Raw genomic sequence first — 14,369 nt, 5'->3', positions numbered from 1 at the left:
AACAGCTCCTTCCTAGACTCCTACCCCAGTTTTGCCTTTCATTTCATAACTTTTAAACTAAATGCAAACACAATAATTCTTCTTTTTTTGGCTAGTAACTGGCTTTGGTTGAATAGTGGAGCTATAAGTATACATAGATATTATAGAATTTTAATGAATTGCTTTTGAGGCTCAAGGAGAAATTTACAGAGCATTTCCTCGGGCACTTAAATTGGTATCGTTGAACCATAGGACAGATTTGGAAGGAGCGTGCTGACTGGTCTTTACTCCAAGAGTACTCTTCAATTATTGATATTTGCTAGCAAACTTCATGCAGTCTGAGTGAAAGAATTGCTTCATTGTTCTTGCTGCATTCCTTCACAGCCATTGGCTTTGTTTTGGGAAGGTCTGCTTTAACTTTGAGTTAAACTTTGGATCCACATAAGATTGTGCACTTGCCTCACTGATTTTGTTCTGGGATTTTGACTACTCTTATTCTTAAGCAGTAGAGCAGATCTGACCTACAGAATGGAATTAGACTATTTACTTCTAAGTTTTTTGTTTTCATCCCTCTACTACCAATGATGAGTGTTCTGAGCAGACACATACATTCCCACTTTTTTTGTTAGTTTGAGACCAGAATTAGTTTTTGTTGAAGTTGAGAAAGAATGCCCCGTAAGTTACTATGTTTATATTGCTGTTGTATCATACTTTTGAAACTCTGATCCTGAAGAATGCACAAAAATCCTGACGTGTAGGCACAAAAATACTAAAATATGTGACTAGATGATGAAAGAGATTGAGTATTGCTCCTGCCCTATTTACTTTTTCTGTTATGGTGTAGTGCATTCTTTTGTGAGAATTTTTTTAAGCTTTGAAAAGGTAAACCAAAGGCATGATGTAAAATTGAAGTGTAAAATCATTTTTCCTGGAGTTGGCCGTAGGATCTTAAGAGCCCCAGCAAGGAGTTCCAGCAATTGCCTGTGAATTTTCACTCTTAGCTTTCAAACTAAATGTAATAAATTGGATAGCCAGAAGGTGAAGGACAGAATACTAGAGCCTGGTCTTCAGTTGCTTCCAAGCCTTTATTCACAGAGATCCACATTACCCACTGTGCAATCCCTAGATAAACTCTGATATAAATGGATACAAGAGAGTTCCAAATTGATATGCATTACCTAAATACAATTAACACTAATTGATATAAATCATATGGATACAATTAAGACTAAACACCAGAAAATTAACTTAAACAGTAATGTTCATCCATGTCAACATAGAGCTGTCAAAACTGAAAAGTCTGAACCATTATTGGAAATCAACACGAACAAAATGACACAGTACTTTAAGAGTATTTCTGAATATGTTGATTGATTTGTTTTGAAATGGAACCATAAGATATCTTATAGGGAGAAAGTAGGAGAATAATTTATCAGGATTATTTTTGAAGTGACAAATAAACAGGAACTGTTTGTCTCAGATAATGAATTGCACACTGCCCCCTGGCGTCCGAGATATAAAATACATGCATTAAAGAAGAAGAAACTACTAAAAACAAAGTACTAGCAGCATCTTCCTTTACTACATCATTTGATTATTTAATTGTAAACAATTTTACAACACCAAGTTATAGTCCAGCAATTTTATTTTAAATTCACAAGCTTTCGGAGATTTTCTCCTTCCACAAGCTTTCGGAGATTTTCTGAAAGCTTGTGAATTTAAAATAAAATTGCTGGACTATAACTTGGTGTTGTAAAATTGTTTACAATTGTCAACCCCAGTCCATCACCGGCATCTCCACATCTTGATTATTTAAGTGAGGGAAACACCAGTACTGGAAGAGGTGGCAACTTGTCTTCTCTGGTAAGTGATCACCTCTCCCCTCATTATAGGAAGCTTGCTTCACAAGTTAGAGATGTGCTAGAGATGACAGAGCAGGTATTGCAAAACTCCAGGTAACATGATTAATCTAAGTTAGGGATTGCAAACTCAATTTACATGGTAGGCCTGATCTGTCATCTTGGCACTTTGCGTGGGCCACATTCAGATAAAATTATTTGGACACATTGGGGTAGAAATTAGTATGCGTTTTGCCCATTTTTTCAGCGTAAAACGGACGCAATGAATACCAATTTTGGGTGCGAGATCCTGCACCTAATCTGCACGGTGGCAGATTAAATCACATTTGTACAAAAACATATTGGTCCTCACTGTTTTTAGGCGTACCTGGCAGCTGCCTGATATCAGCGTTAGATCAATTTAAATATGCAAGAACGGTCCTGCGTCTGTTTAAGGACCCATCTGTAAAATGCGTGAAAAACTAGGTGGACCGTGTGCCATACAAGCTCCAACTAGTGTGTGGAGGGCTAGACTGCATCATTCACCAGCATCCTGGGACCCCCCCACGTAGCCATGGGTTTCACAGATGCTTAAAGTGGCTCTGTTTTTATTTTAATTTTAATAATAATAATGGGACAGTCTAGGAGTTAAAATGTTAACAATACCAAGTAAACTGGAATTGTAAAATTTTACAGTTAACAGTATCTGTTCAGAATCTTGGAAATGCTAGGGATTGTATCACTGAGAAATGATATTGTATAGAGTATTGGTCCATTATGATAATTGTACTTTTGGGTGACCTGTTTTAGCAAAGTTTCTTCAACATCAATATAAGACAATTTCTGTATGAAACATATTGAAATCCTGTAATGCTGCACCTTTACGTTTATTGCTGCAGCAAAAGCTTGTGAATAATGTATAGTATATTATAAATGGTATTTGCTTTGGACCATTACATTCAGAACCTTACCGTGACATTCCACTGATAGCAATAGGAGAATGTATTGCACTGAACACCCAAGTTATGCATCATACAAAATACCATTGACAATCAACCCCTTTGAGTAGTTGTTAGATTAATGGGTTTTAGCTGTAGAGTGTTGCATTGCTCTGTCAGCAAAATTGGATTGATTACAAGGTGGTAGAATAGTGTAAAGAAACAAACTAATCAATATATTTTATTTTGTTCCTTTTTACTAGTCTTGCTTCTTTTTCTAAGTTGATAGTTTTTTTTAATAATCCGCTTGATGTTTGACATTTATCCATTTTTATTGTGTCTTTCAGGGTCTTTTGGAAAACGATGTGGTAGTTCATGTGTCCCTGATTGCTGAAAGCCAGCGGTATGTGTTGCTATAGCCCATTGGATAGGCTATTATAAGCCTCTGCCTCATCTAAAGTATTTATTTGTTCTTTAGCCAAGAGATTATACAGCAGGCACACTGAGAATGCTAATTTAGTTATAATTTGTGTCTTAGGCATTATTAACTTGCATTAAAAAATCAAATATGGCATTTTACAGGATTTTTACTAGCATATGTTGCATTAATATAAAAATGACCATTCTGTGTTTGTAGCCTGCAAGTTTTTCTCAACACCTATGGAATACAGACCCAGACCCCTCAGCAAGTAGAACCCATCCAAATATGGCCTCAACAGGAGCTTATAAAGGTAAACAGCATATAATAACAGCTTCTGTTTCAACAATTGTATTGCAAAAAGCTGTGTAGCTTTTGGAGCGCTGCTACACTGAAGATGTTCAGTTGTAGTGTTGCATATGGAGATGTTGTTATACAGCTGTGCAACTGAGATTCCACTTCGAGCATGACCTCTTAAGTATCATAAGTGACAGCAGTCATCTGATTCAACAACAGCAGTGATAAATATCGGCATGAAGCCACTACTATTATTTTTTATTTTTCTAGAAGTTGATTTAAACAAATACACTATTTGTTGTCATTTTCCAAAAGTTTGACCTAATATCCTTTTAAAAAATATATAAATTATGTGTTAAAATGGTGTCTCATCCATTTGTGCTGAATGTCAATGAGCAAAGGGGTAATCTGCATGAAAAATGTAATTATAATGATGTAAAACAGGTTTACGTGACAGGGTTTAAGAAGTGAATCTCACTTAAAAGCTGTGATGAATAAAATTACACTTCCAATGAGCTGAAATGAAGATATTTTTCAGAACATCCAAGTCTAAAATAATTTTAGTATCTCCCCCAAAAAACATCTTTGTTGATTTGATTCTATCAAACCCTGATTGAATGAAATATATCCCCATTTTAACATGTCATTAGAGGATTCTGTTCTGTCTTGTGGCGTATTGTGTATTATAGTGAGCATCTCAAAGTATAGGTCCATTTTTTTTTCTTTCAACTTAAAGGATTCCGGTGCCTAAATTCCTTAGCGCCCCAAACTGGACCTGATTCTGATGACACGCAGCAACATCGCGCCAGAACAGAGAGGCCCGAGGATCAAAGCAAATTTGTTCTCTGGCCTCATCAGAATAAATCAGGCGAGCAGCGGCGCCCTGATGCAGCTCGCCTGTTGGGATTGTAGGGACAAAAGGCGGAATGTGATTTTATACTTTAATTTGGGGAAATGCCTTTTTATCTCCACACGATTTAAATGTTATATTTAATTTAATGGGCTTTTTATCCTAATGAGAAACTCCAGGCATAAACCATGGCCTTGTAAAGAAAACTTTGGGCCACAATTTGCTGAAAAAATAACGGCATCTGATGTGCAAATCAGCCAGCAACGAGGAAGAGATACCCCATGAATTGAGAATGGGTACAAAACGGCATCTCGCTCTTAACCTCCTCATGGGAGTCATGAAGTTGCTGCATTTGCACGTTAATTGCCAATTAAACTCTCCACAGAAAGTTAAGTCTTGTAATTAATAGTGTAAATACTCTTAATGATAGCCAATAAACCTCTCTGGCCCAGAAAGTGAACAATTAAGTTGGTGTCTCATTCCTTCAGGTAGTGAATTGTTGGTGGAGATTTTTAAAATGTCACATTTTTAATGTTTTGATTTTTTTTTCTTACTTTTCCTTTCTGTCTCTCTTTTCTCTCTCAATCTAATCTTTCTTTCCCTCTCTTTATTTCTCTTTCTGTACCTGAGATGACATTTAATTCACTGTCCTCATCAGACCTTTCTCTGATTGTCTCTCAATCCTGAAATCTCATTGGTTAAAGAGATACACTATTGGGCCGGTCGTTCAACAAGTCCCAGATGCCCTGTTGCCCTCGCTGCTCCATTATCAGCTTGCACTTCCAGCAACTTACAGGGTAAAAAAATTTTGAGCTGAAGGATGCAGGAAAAGATCTAAATGACCGGGCACGCTTTGAGATGCACCGTTCCAGCAAATTCTAGCCCAATCATTTATTATATACTAGAAAAAAACCCGACATTAGAATTAAACAACCTCTTTGTTCCATGCACGATTTAGAATTGCTTTAACAACAATAAAAAAAAACACCCTCTGACTCCCCAGAATGCATACCCTTTTGGAAAACAAAGATCTATCCCAGACTAACTCCTTAATGAATGTTTATATAAAGTCATGCTTGGCTCAGGCTTGTCGAGGCTCTCTAAATATCTTAATGGACATGGTTTGTGGTGCAGCATGTGTGTTTTCTCGTGTGTTCAGAAGCAATCTGCAAGAAGCAGTGAGGTAGAGAACCCTTCCTCCACATGGTTGGATTTTTAATAGTGGTTTTATTTTTGAATCACACCTCTGGGGCAGTTGCTTGCCAATAATAGGGTTCTTCAAGTACAACCCAGGATTGATTAGCACTGCATTTGTTTTCTTTCAGTGTCTTTAATGTAGTCAAGTTAGGTAGAACTTCATCTGGTCTGGAGCCAGGTTCTGCAAGTTGCTATGGGGATCTGTTCTTTTTTTGTTGTCTTGAACAAGGTGAACCTCAGTAGCCCTTTTTGCTTCAGCTGATTTTACCCTTTTATATAAAACTTTTGTTTATCATATGTATTTTTACTACAGGGTCTTAAGAATTGCGGCCTGCGCCGAGGTCCAGAGGTAATTTTGGGGGAGATTTCTGAGCGGCCTCCAGCGGTCCCTTTAAGAACCACTGGTTTGGCTGCTCAAGACCCAGAAATGCCAGTTGGAGCTTGCACGTCGTAAGCTCCGACTAAGACAAACAAGTTTAGGAGTCTAGATCTCAAATGAGTGAAATTTTGATTTCAATATCAAAATGAGGCCTGTGCACATTTTAGGCGGCCACCAGGGTTGTGTAATAAAAAAGGCCCAGACCAGTTAAGCAGTGGCCCAAACTCCCATGTAGATCGGACATGGCTCTGCACTGCTAAATTGAATGGGCACACCTATGTTAACTTTAGAACCCTCTCTCTCTACATTGTGCAGTAAAATACTATAATATTGGAAAGCTGTCATAACTCATAATGTCACATAGCTTTTTTGCATAACAGGAATTCTAACACTAAAATACAGCTATGCAAAACTGTCTGCAGTAAAAACTGATATATTGTTCTGTATTTGATTCCTGTTTTTAAGACCCTTTTAAGTGTACCAGAGTCAAGTGTGGTCTGGTGTGATTCAACATGCATGCTAAGTAGAGTAGCCAACCCTCCAAGATTGTCCTGGGGTCTCCATGAATTAAAGATTAGTCTCCTAGACACTACAGTGAGCAACTCAGAAGAAAAATTATTTTTTCATTTCCTTTCAATGCTTTCATTTATTAATTATAAAAATATTGGAGATGGGGGGGAAAAGATTGTTTAATCGGGCAGGGCAGTTGGAGGCAGAAAGTCTTGTGATAAAACCTCCAGGAATACGTCCAACCAGAGTTGGCAACCCTAATGCTAAGTGTGTGGTATTTATACATTTTGTTTTTACACAATGCAGCCTCTTTTTAAAAGATCTCACACAATAGTGATCAGTTCCTGCTTACTGCAGTAAGCTACATGCAATATGCTTGATATGTCGTACTCGAAGTTGGAAGAAAATTGTTTCACGATTTCAAAGGCAGTCTTGAAATATTTAATCAATAAACGGTGATTTTTTATTAATCTTCTTGGACAGTTAACCAAAATAAATGAAGGCATTTTCTCTTTTTCTTTTCACTGATCTGAAAATTTACTACAGAAAAGATGATTAATTAAAATATTTAATGATGCTCCTAATGGAAAGATAGTTGCAAATTTTCCCTTTCAAATCGAGCCCAATATATTTAGTTTAAAAAAAACTGCAGTGTTCAATGACCATTTTTATTTAACTCTAAAAACATTCATTACTTTGTTGTACTATTTATATGGAGCAATTGTTTATTTATCAGGATAATAGATCAGCTTAATAGTAAAAGTTTTTCTCTCTTTTATTGATTTAATATGTAAAAAAAAATTGTTTAAATTTGCAACTGCCCTTAAGTAAAGCACCCTGAAACATTTGCTATAACTATTAGTTCATTTTCTAAATGTTGATTAATAATAAAAATGTATCCGACTTTCTCAGTTTATTGCCTTCCACGCCACACACCAAATGTAGCCAAGAGGGCAAGGAGCACCATGCTCTCAAGTCTCTGCCAGTGTTAAACTGGTGCTGGGAGATGTGTCTGAATGGTCCGCTGATGATTCTCACTTGAATTTTTTTTCTTCCCGTGAAGAAATGCCATCCCTTCACTCAGTGTCTCTGTGTATTTTGAGATTTTACACTAGATATTTTCTCAGGTTTAGCGTCACTGCCCACTCCCGTAAACAGTCCTCCCGTTCCCTACAATCCATTTGTACCTTTTTTTTGCCCAATATTTGCTTGTGCAACCCAGGGATCGTAACAAAGAACCCTTACTCATGACACATTCCAGTGGCTGGTGTACAGAGTCGCCACATTATTCTCCCCTCTTCGAAAGCAGACTAAGTATCCACTCCTACTAGATCAAGACTCAGTCTCTAAACCAAAAGTTGGTTTTATTTACAGGAGACAGATGAATCAACAGTAAATCGCATAAAACAATAAACATACCTCTCACTTTCTCTCTTAAGCACAGACTTTAAACAGAATTTTATTTGCTATAACTTCGATCAGGCCTAGCTACATTGCATACATTAAAGCACACAATTCTTATCTCTAAGACGGAAATACTAACTGTAGACTGCCCCTTGAGCCACACATGAAGCCCAATATAAACCTGTAATTGATGAAGTAAATCCATGACCCCTTCTCAGAAATCCCAGACACAGCTGTCAATCAAACCTGCTACCCCTGGTGAGGGCCTGATTCTTTGATTTGTGTCACAGTCGCATGAGACCATCTTTGAAGTTAGACTGAAACAAGTGGCAATAGACAATTGCATCTCTCATAATTACATTGAATCAACAGTCATTCATCAATATTGAATGGATACAAATCCTGGACAGTGGCAACGATGTTTATGATTTAAGAGAATGGCTCTGGTCAATTTGACAATTAACACTTTAGACAACCCATTTAAGTTTGCCCTAGTAACCTTTTCTGGCCAACCTATCTATTCTAAGCTGGCTTTTCTGTTGATAAATGCCCTGTGTAACCTTGGGTGTTACACACTTAAATGCTGTTTCTAGCAATACAAAATATAAGTTAAAAATTCAACACAGAAAAAATGAACATTTTTATTACAGTCTCCGTACAGCAGAAAAGCTGAGAGTGTCAGCTCAGTGATATAGCAAACCACAGTACAAACATAGGTCCACCACTCCATGGCACTTTACAGTATCATCAGGATGTAATATCACACCCAAGTTTCTTATTCAGTATTTACATGCAGAACTTACCTGTTTGATAAGATTATTTTCTACACTGTGCTTCTATCCATTTGTATATCAGGGACAGACAACCAGCATCTTGAAAGTCATATGCAACTCCGCTGTGGCTGAGGTGTGACTCATTAATGCTTAGCTTTATGCCTGCCCATACATTCAACCTCAAAATTACATAAAGGACATGATCAGCCACAAAACACAGGCAGCCTTCCTTCTACTTTTACCTGGCTAGGATACAAACATATCTTGAATTACAGCAAATGCAATTGAAATAAATTTGAGTCTGGGTGCACCACCTTATAGTGCAGACTCTGCTTCTTAACAATAACCCAGTCTAGGGCCCAGCAAATGAGCAAACACCAGGGCTACCGCATGTGCAGATCTCCGCCATAGTACTGGGCTTTGCTGAATTTGCAGTGTTCTAATGAAAGGCAGAGTGGAGTTTAATATACAAAGTAAATATGTCAATATATCAGAAACTCCAATGTTGAAATTTAATGAAACATAAATGGAGAACCTGCCTGTGTTTTGTGGGTTATTGCTCAGAGATGAACAGTAACTGAAAAAACTGAAAGATAATCAGAAGCGCTCTGGATGTGTACAGTGATTAACTTTCACCTGAAGGAGGAAAGGAGAAAGGGAATGTGAGGAGAGGGGAGAAGGGGAAAGGCAAGGAAACGAGGAATGAGAAAGGAAGAGGCAATGTGAGAAGGGAAGAAATGGGAAAGAAGAAAGACGAGAGAATTACTAAAAGGAGAAAGGAAACGAGAGACAAGTAGAAGGAATTAGAAGGGCAAAGAAGAAATAAGGGAGGGAGTAAAAGAAAGACAGAATGAGTGAGATGGGGAGAAATGGAATAAGGAAGGGAGCAAAAAGGAATGAGAGGGGATTGAGAGATTACAATCGGAAACAAAGCATATCAAATGTCTTTTGATGGGTACGGTTTACAAATTTCTTGTGAGCAATGAGCATATTATTGTATGGAATCATAGAATGGTTACAGCACAGAAAGAGGCCATTCAGCTCATCGAGCCCTTGCTGGCTCTTTATAAGAGCAATCCAGTTAGTCCCATTCCCCCGCACTTTCCCCATAGCCTGCACGTTTTTTCCCTTCAAGTATTTATCTAATTCCTTTTTGAAAGCCAAGATTGAATCTGCTTCCACCAGCCTTTCAGGCAGCACATTCTAGATCATTATTATGAGCTGCATAAAAAAAGTTTTTCCTCATGTCGCCTTTGGTTCTTTTGCCAATCATCTTAAACCTGTTTCCTTTGGTTCTCGACCCTTCCGCCAATGGGAACAGTTTCTCTTTATTTAAATATCTAAACCCATCATGATTTTGAATGGCGGAGCAGGCTCGAGGGGCCGATTGGCCTACTCCTGCTCCAATTTCTTATGTTCTTATGTTCTTATGTTCCATCAAATTTCCTTCTAAACTTCTCTGCTCAATGGGAATAAGCACAGCATCTCCAGGGTAACCACGTAACTGAAGTGCCTCATCCCTGGAACCATCCTAGTAAATCTTTTCTGCACCCTCTCTAAGGCCTTCACATCCTTCCTAAAGTGCAGTGACCAGAATTGGACACAATACTCCAGTTGTGGCCGAACCAGTGTTTTATAACTTCCTTGCTTTTGCATTCTGTGCCTCTATTTATAAAGCCCAACATCCCATATGCTTTTTTAACTGCTTCCTCAACCTGTCTTACCACCTTCAAATATTTCTGCACATATACCCCCAGGTCTCTCTGTTCCTGCATTCCCTTTAGAATTGTACTATTTAGTTTATATTACCTCTCCTTGTTCTTCCTGCCAAAATGTATCACTTTGCAATTCTCTACGTTAAATTTCATCTGCCATGTGTCCGCCCATTCCACCAGCCTGTCTTTGTCCTCTTGAAGTCTATTATTCTCCTCCTCACTGTTTACTACACTTCCAAGTTTTGTATCATCTGCAAATTTTGAAATTGTGCCCTGAACACCCAAGTCCAAGACATTAATATGTATCAAAAAAAGCAGTGGTCCTACTACCGACCCCTGGGGAACACCACTATACACCTTCCTCCAGACCGAGAAACAACCGTTCACCACTTCTCTCTGTTTCCTGTCACTTAGCCAATTTTATATCCATGCTGCCACCACCCCTTTTATTCCATGGGCTTCAATTTTGCTGACAAGCCAAGTACTGTATGTAAAATTTGTGGCCCTTCATATACGTTTCTTTTTTCTGGTTCTTGATGTTTCAAGGATTGGCCACACCTGAAACAAATATTTAACCAGCAATCATCTCCTAATAGAAACCAACACCATTATCAACCTCCAGGAAGATGAAGTAAAACCTGTTTGAGGAATAATTTGATGAACTGCTTTGAAGGGCCAAATACAGATATTCTAACATTTGTACAGCATTTTGATGATGTCATTCTAAACCATAATAATTTTAGTGGCAATTGCTTGATCACATAAGCTAAATATAAAATTCTTTGCCATCCCTTTTCAGTAATTACATAAGAAAAACTACCAATTTTATATGTGGAAGATACTAAGACAACAAATCTTGGCATGTTAAAATATGCTAAATATGTGACATATTTACTGTTTGGAGACTCTTTTATTATCACAGTAATGCAATGTGGGCCTTCATAGCATAAGAAAATATGATTAACATTGTCCATTTTTAATTAAACAACATTGAGGTCATAAAGAAGTAGCAGGGAAGGATCATGCAGAACTATGGAAAATGTTTGGAGTGGTGCCAGATTTGATAAATAGGTATTCTAACTGTTTATGAGACAGAGTACTGTAGATTGTGTTCTCATTGATTCGCACTAAGAAGTTAATAACTAGATCTTTAATTTAGCTGGTCCACAGTTTGGGATTATAATGTCAATATTTCTTTCAATACCATCAATTACACATAAGTAATAGATTTGAATGTTTTTAGGAGGAAACAGATTGTTAGTTTAAAGCAACATTTTTTATGTGTTATATTTTGTACTTAAAAAGACTTATTTCTCAAGAAATATCCATTCTTCATAAATACTGTACTTGCAGGCCTATCTCTACATGGGTGTAAATAAAAAACTTCAATTGTCCGGAAGACCAGACAGACCCATTGGATGTATTGGAACGTCAAAGGTCAGTATTTTTTTCAACATTAAAGGAGAAATGATACATTTGGGTGTTGAGTTTAATGCTTAAAGACAGTACCATTTTAATACTGTAAAAGAAATATACCAAAATAATGTAGAAGTATATTAATGTAGTATTTTTAATGTAACTAGTCGATCTTCTGTGGCATTGCACATTGGGAGTCCAGACCAAGTATAGTCTTAGGGTAAAGCAAGGTTAGAGAGCAAGGGATCATTGGTCCAGGGAACAACAAGGTAATAGATTTGTATGAGTTTTTTGTCTTAAATTCCAAAACACTCAACAGTTAAACATGAAGAAGACATGAAAAATAACTTGGTTCGAATGCATTCTATTTTGGGTTCTTTTTAATATAGCTGATTAGGTAAGTATAACAATAGTGATTAGATTGCCTGAAGTAACTAAATAAGTATGGTTGGAATTCTTGTGTTTGAATGAGTTCCAGAATACAGTCTTAATTTGAATTAATCTTTAACGGGTTTATTAGTTCTGCAAATGAGCAACATTTGTTACACAATATTTATGGTGTTTAATACTGGTTTGAATATATGTACGTGTATATTTGTCTTCAGACAATTTATGATCAGGGTTAAATCATATACTAATAATGCGAATGAAGACAATATTTATTCAATTTGCCTTTATCCACTTGTAAAAACTGTAATTTTTTCTTTGTCATTAATCTAGGCCTTGAAATACAAGTAAAATTTAAATTCTCCTTTCCCTGCAGCTTTACAGAATTCTAGGAAAGACAGTTGTGTGCTATCCCATTGTCTTTGATTTGAGTGACTTTTACATGTCTCAAGATGTCATGCTGCTGATCGATGACATAAAGGTATTATCTAAGCGATTGTGGAGTCCCGGTTTCCCTTGACACGAATAGAATTGAGAGTCGATAGAAAAAAAAGCCAAAATCTTGTTTCAGAAAAACAGTAATTCATTAATTGTTATGGCAAAGGCTGAGGGGGAGGGGGAAAATAAAAAATCATGTATTCATTTTTACGTACGTAATGCTGAATGAATGGATTTAACTGTTTTACTTCTAGAAAAAGGAAAAAAAATAGAATTTCATATATGACTTTAGAATCATAGAAAGGTTACAGCACGAAAGGAGGCCATTCAGGCCATCGAGTCTACGCCGACTCTATGCAAGAGCAATCCAGCTAGTCCCACTCCCCTGCCCTATCCCTGTAGCCCTGCAAATCTTTTCCTTTTAAGTACTTATTCAGTTCCCTTTTGAAGGCCATGATTGAATCTGCCTCCACCACCCCCTCGGGCAATGCATTCCAGATCCTAACCACTCGCTGTGTAAAAAAGTTTTTCCTCTTGTCACCTTTGGTTCTTTTGCTAGTCACCTTAAATCTATGTCCTCTGGATCTTGACCCTACCGCCAATGGGAACAGTTTCTCTCTATCTACTCTGTCTAGACCCTTTGTGATTTTGAATACCTCTGTCACATCTCCTCGCAACTGTCTCTGTTCCAAGGAGAACAACCCCAGCTTCTCCAGTTTATCCATATAACTAAAGCCCCTCATCCCTGGAGTCATTCAAGTAAATGTCTTCTGTGCCCTCTGTAAGGCCTTCACATCTTTCCTAAAGTGCGGTGCCCAGACTTGGACACAACACTCCTGTTGTGGCCGAACCAGTGTTTTATAAAGGTTCATCATGACTTCCATACATTTGCACTCTATGCCTCTATTTATAAAGCCTAGGATCCCGTATGCTTTTTTAACCGCTTTCTCAACTTGCCCTTCCACCTTCAACGATTTGTGCACATATACCCCCAGATCTCTCTGTTCCTGTACCCCTTTTAGAGTGGTGCCCTCTAGTTTATATTGCCTCTCCTCATTCTTCCTACCGAGATGTATCACTTTGCCTTTTTCTGCCTTAAATTTCATCTGCCACGTGTCTGCCCATGCCACCAGTGTGTCTATATCCTCTTGAAATCTATCACTATCCTCCTCACTGTTTACTACCCTTCCAAGTTTTGTGTCATCTGCAAATTTGGAAATTGTGCCCTGTACACCTAAGTCCAAGTCATTAATATATATCAAGAAAAGCAGTGGTCCCAGCAACAACCCCTGGGGACCACCACTGTTAACGTCCCTCCAGTCCAAAAAACAACTGTTCACCACTACTCTCTGTTTCCTGTCACTTAGCCAATTCTTTATCCATCTTGCTGCTGCCCCCTTTATTCCATGGGCTGCAATTTTGATAATAAGCCCTGCATGCGGCACTTTATCAAACGCCTTTTGAATGTCCATATACACCATATCAACTGCATTGCCCTCATCTACCCTCTCTGTTACCTCATCAAAAAACTCTATCAAGTTAGTTAAACACGATGTGCCTTTAACAAATCTGTGCTGGCTTTCTCTAATCAATCCACACTTGTCCAAGTGACTGTTAATTCTGTCCCAGATTATCGTTTCTAAAAGTTTCCCCATCACTGAGGTTAAACTGACTGGCCTATAGTTGCTGGGTATATCCTTACACCCTTTTTTGAACAAGGGTGTAACATTTGCAATTCTCCAGTCCTCTGGCACCACCCCCCTATCTATGGATGTTAGGAAGATTATGGCCAGTACCTCTGCAATTTCCACCCTTACTTCCCTCAGCAAC

General features: G+C 37.8%; 1 protein-coding gene across 3 annotated transcripts in view; it reads left to right on the top strand.

The window, feature by feature from the left end:
• The window catches only part of phkb (phosphorylase kinase, beta), a 258,511-nt gene that overhangs the window by 180,375 nt on the left and 63,767 nt on the right, over positions 1-14,369 (top strand). For all 3 annotated transcript variants that reach the window (XM_067997927.1, XM_067997926.1, XM_067997928.1), the window contains 4 exons: positions 3,103-3,158; positions 3,393-3,486; positions 11,652-11,735; positions 12,478-12,582. In XM_067997927.1, the coding sequence (XP_067854028.1) occupies positions 3,103-3,158; positions 3,393-3,486; positions 11,652-11,735; positions 12,478-12,582 (339 nt within the window). The remainder of the gene's footprint in view (positions 1-3,102; positions 3,159-3,392; positions 3,487-11,651; positions 11,736-12,477; positions 12,583-14,369) is intronic.

This window comes from Heptranchias perlo, chromosome 16 (assembly GCF_035084215.1).
Source record: "Heptranchias perlo isolate sHepPer1 chromosome 16, sHepPer1.hap1, whole genome shotgun sequence".
Classification (NCBI taxonomy): domain Eukaryota; kingdom Metazoa; phylum Chordata; class Chondrichthyes; order Hexanchiformes; family Hexanchidae; genus Heptranchias; species Heptranchias perlo.
This window is presented reverse-complemented; position numbering and strand designations above follow the sequence as displayed.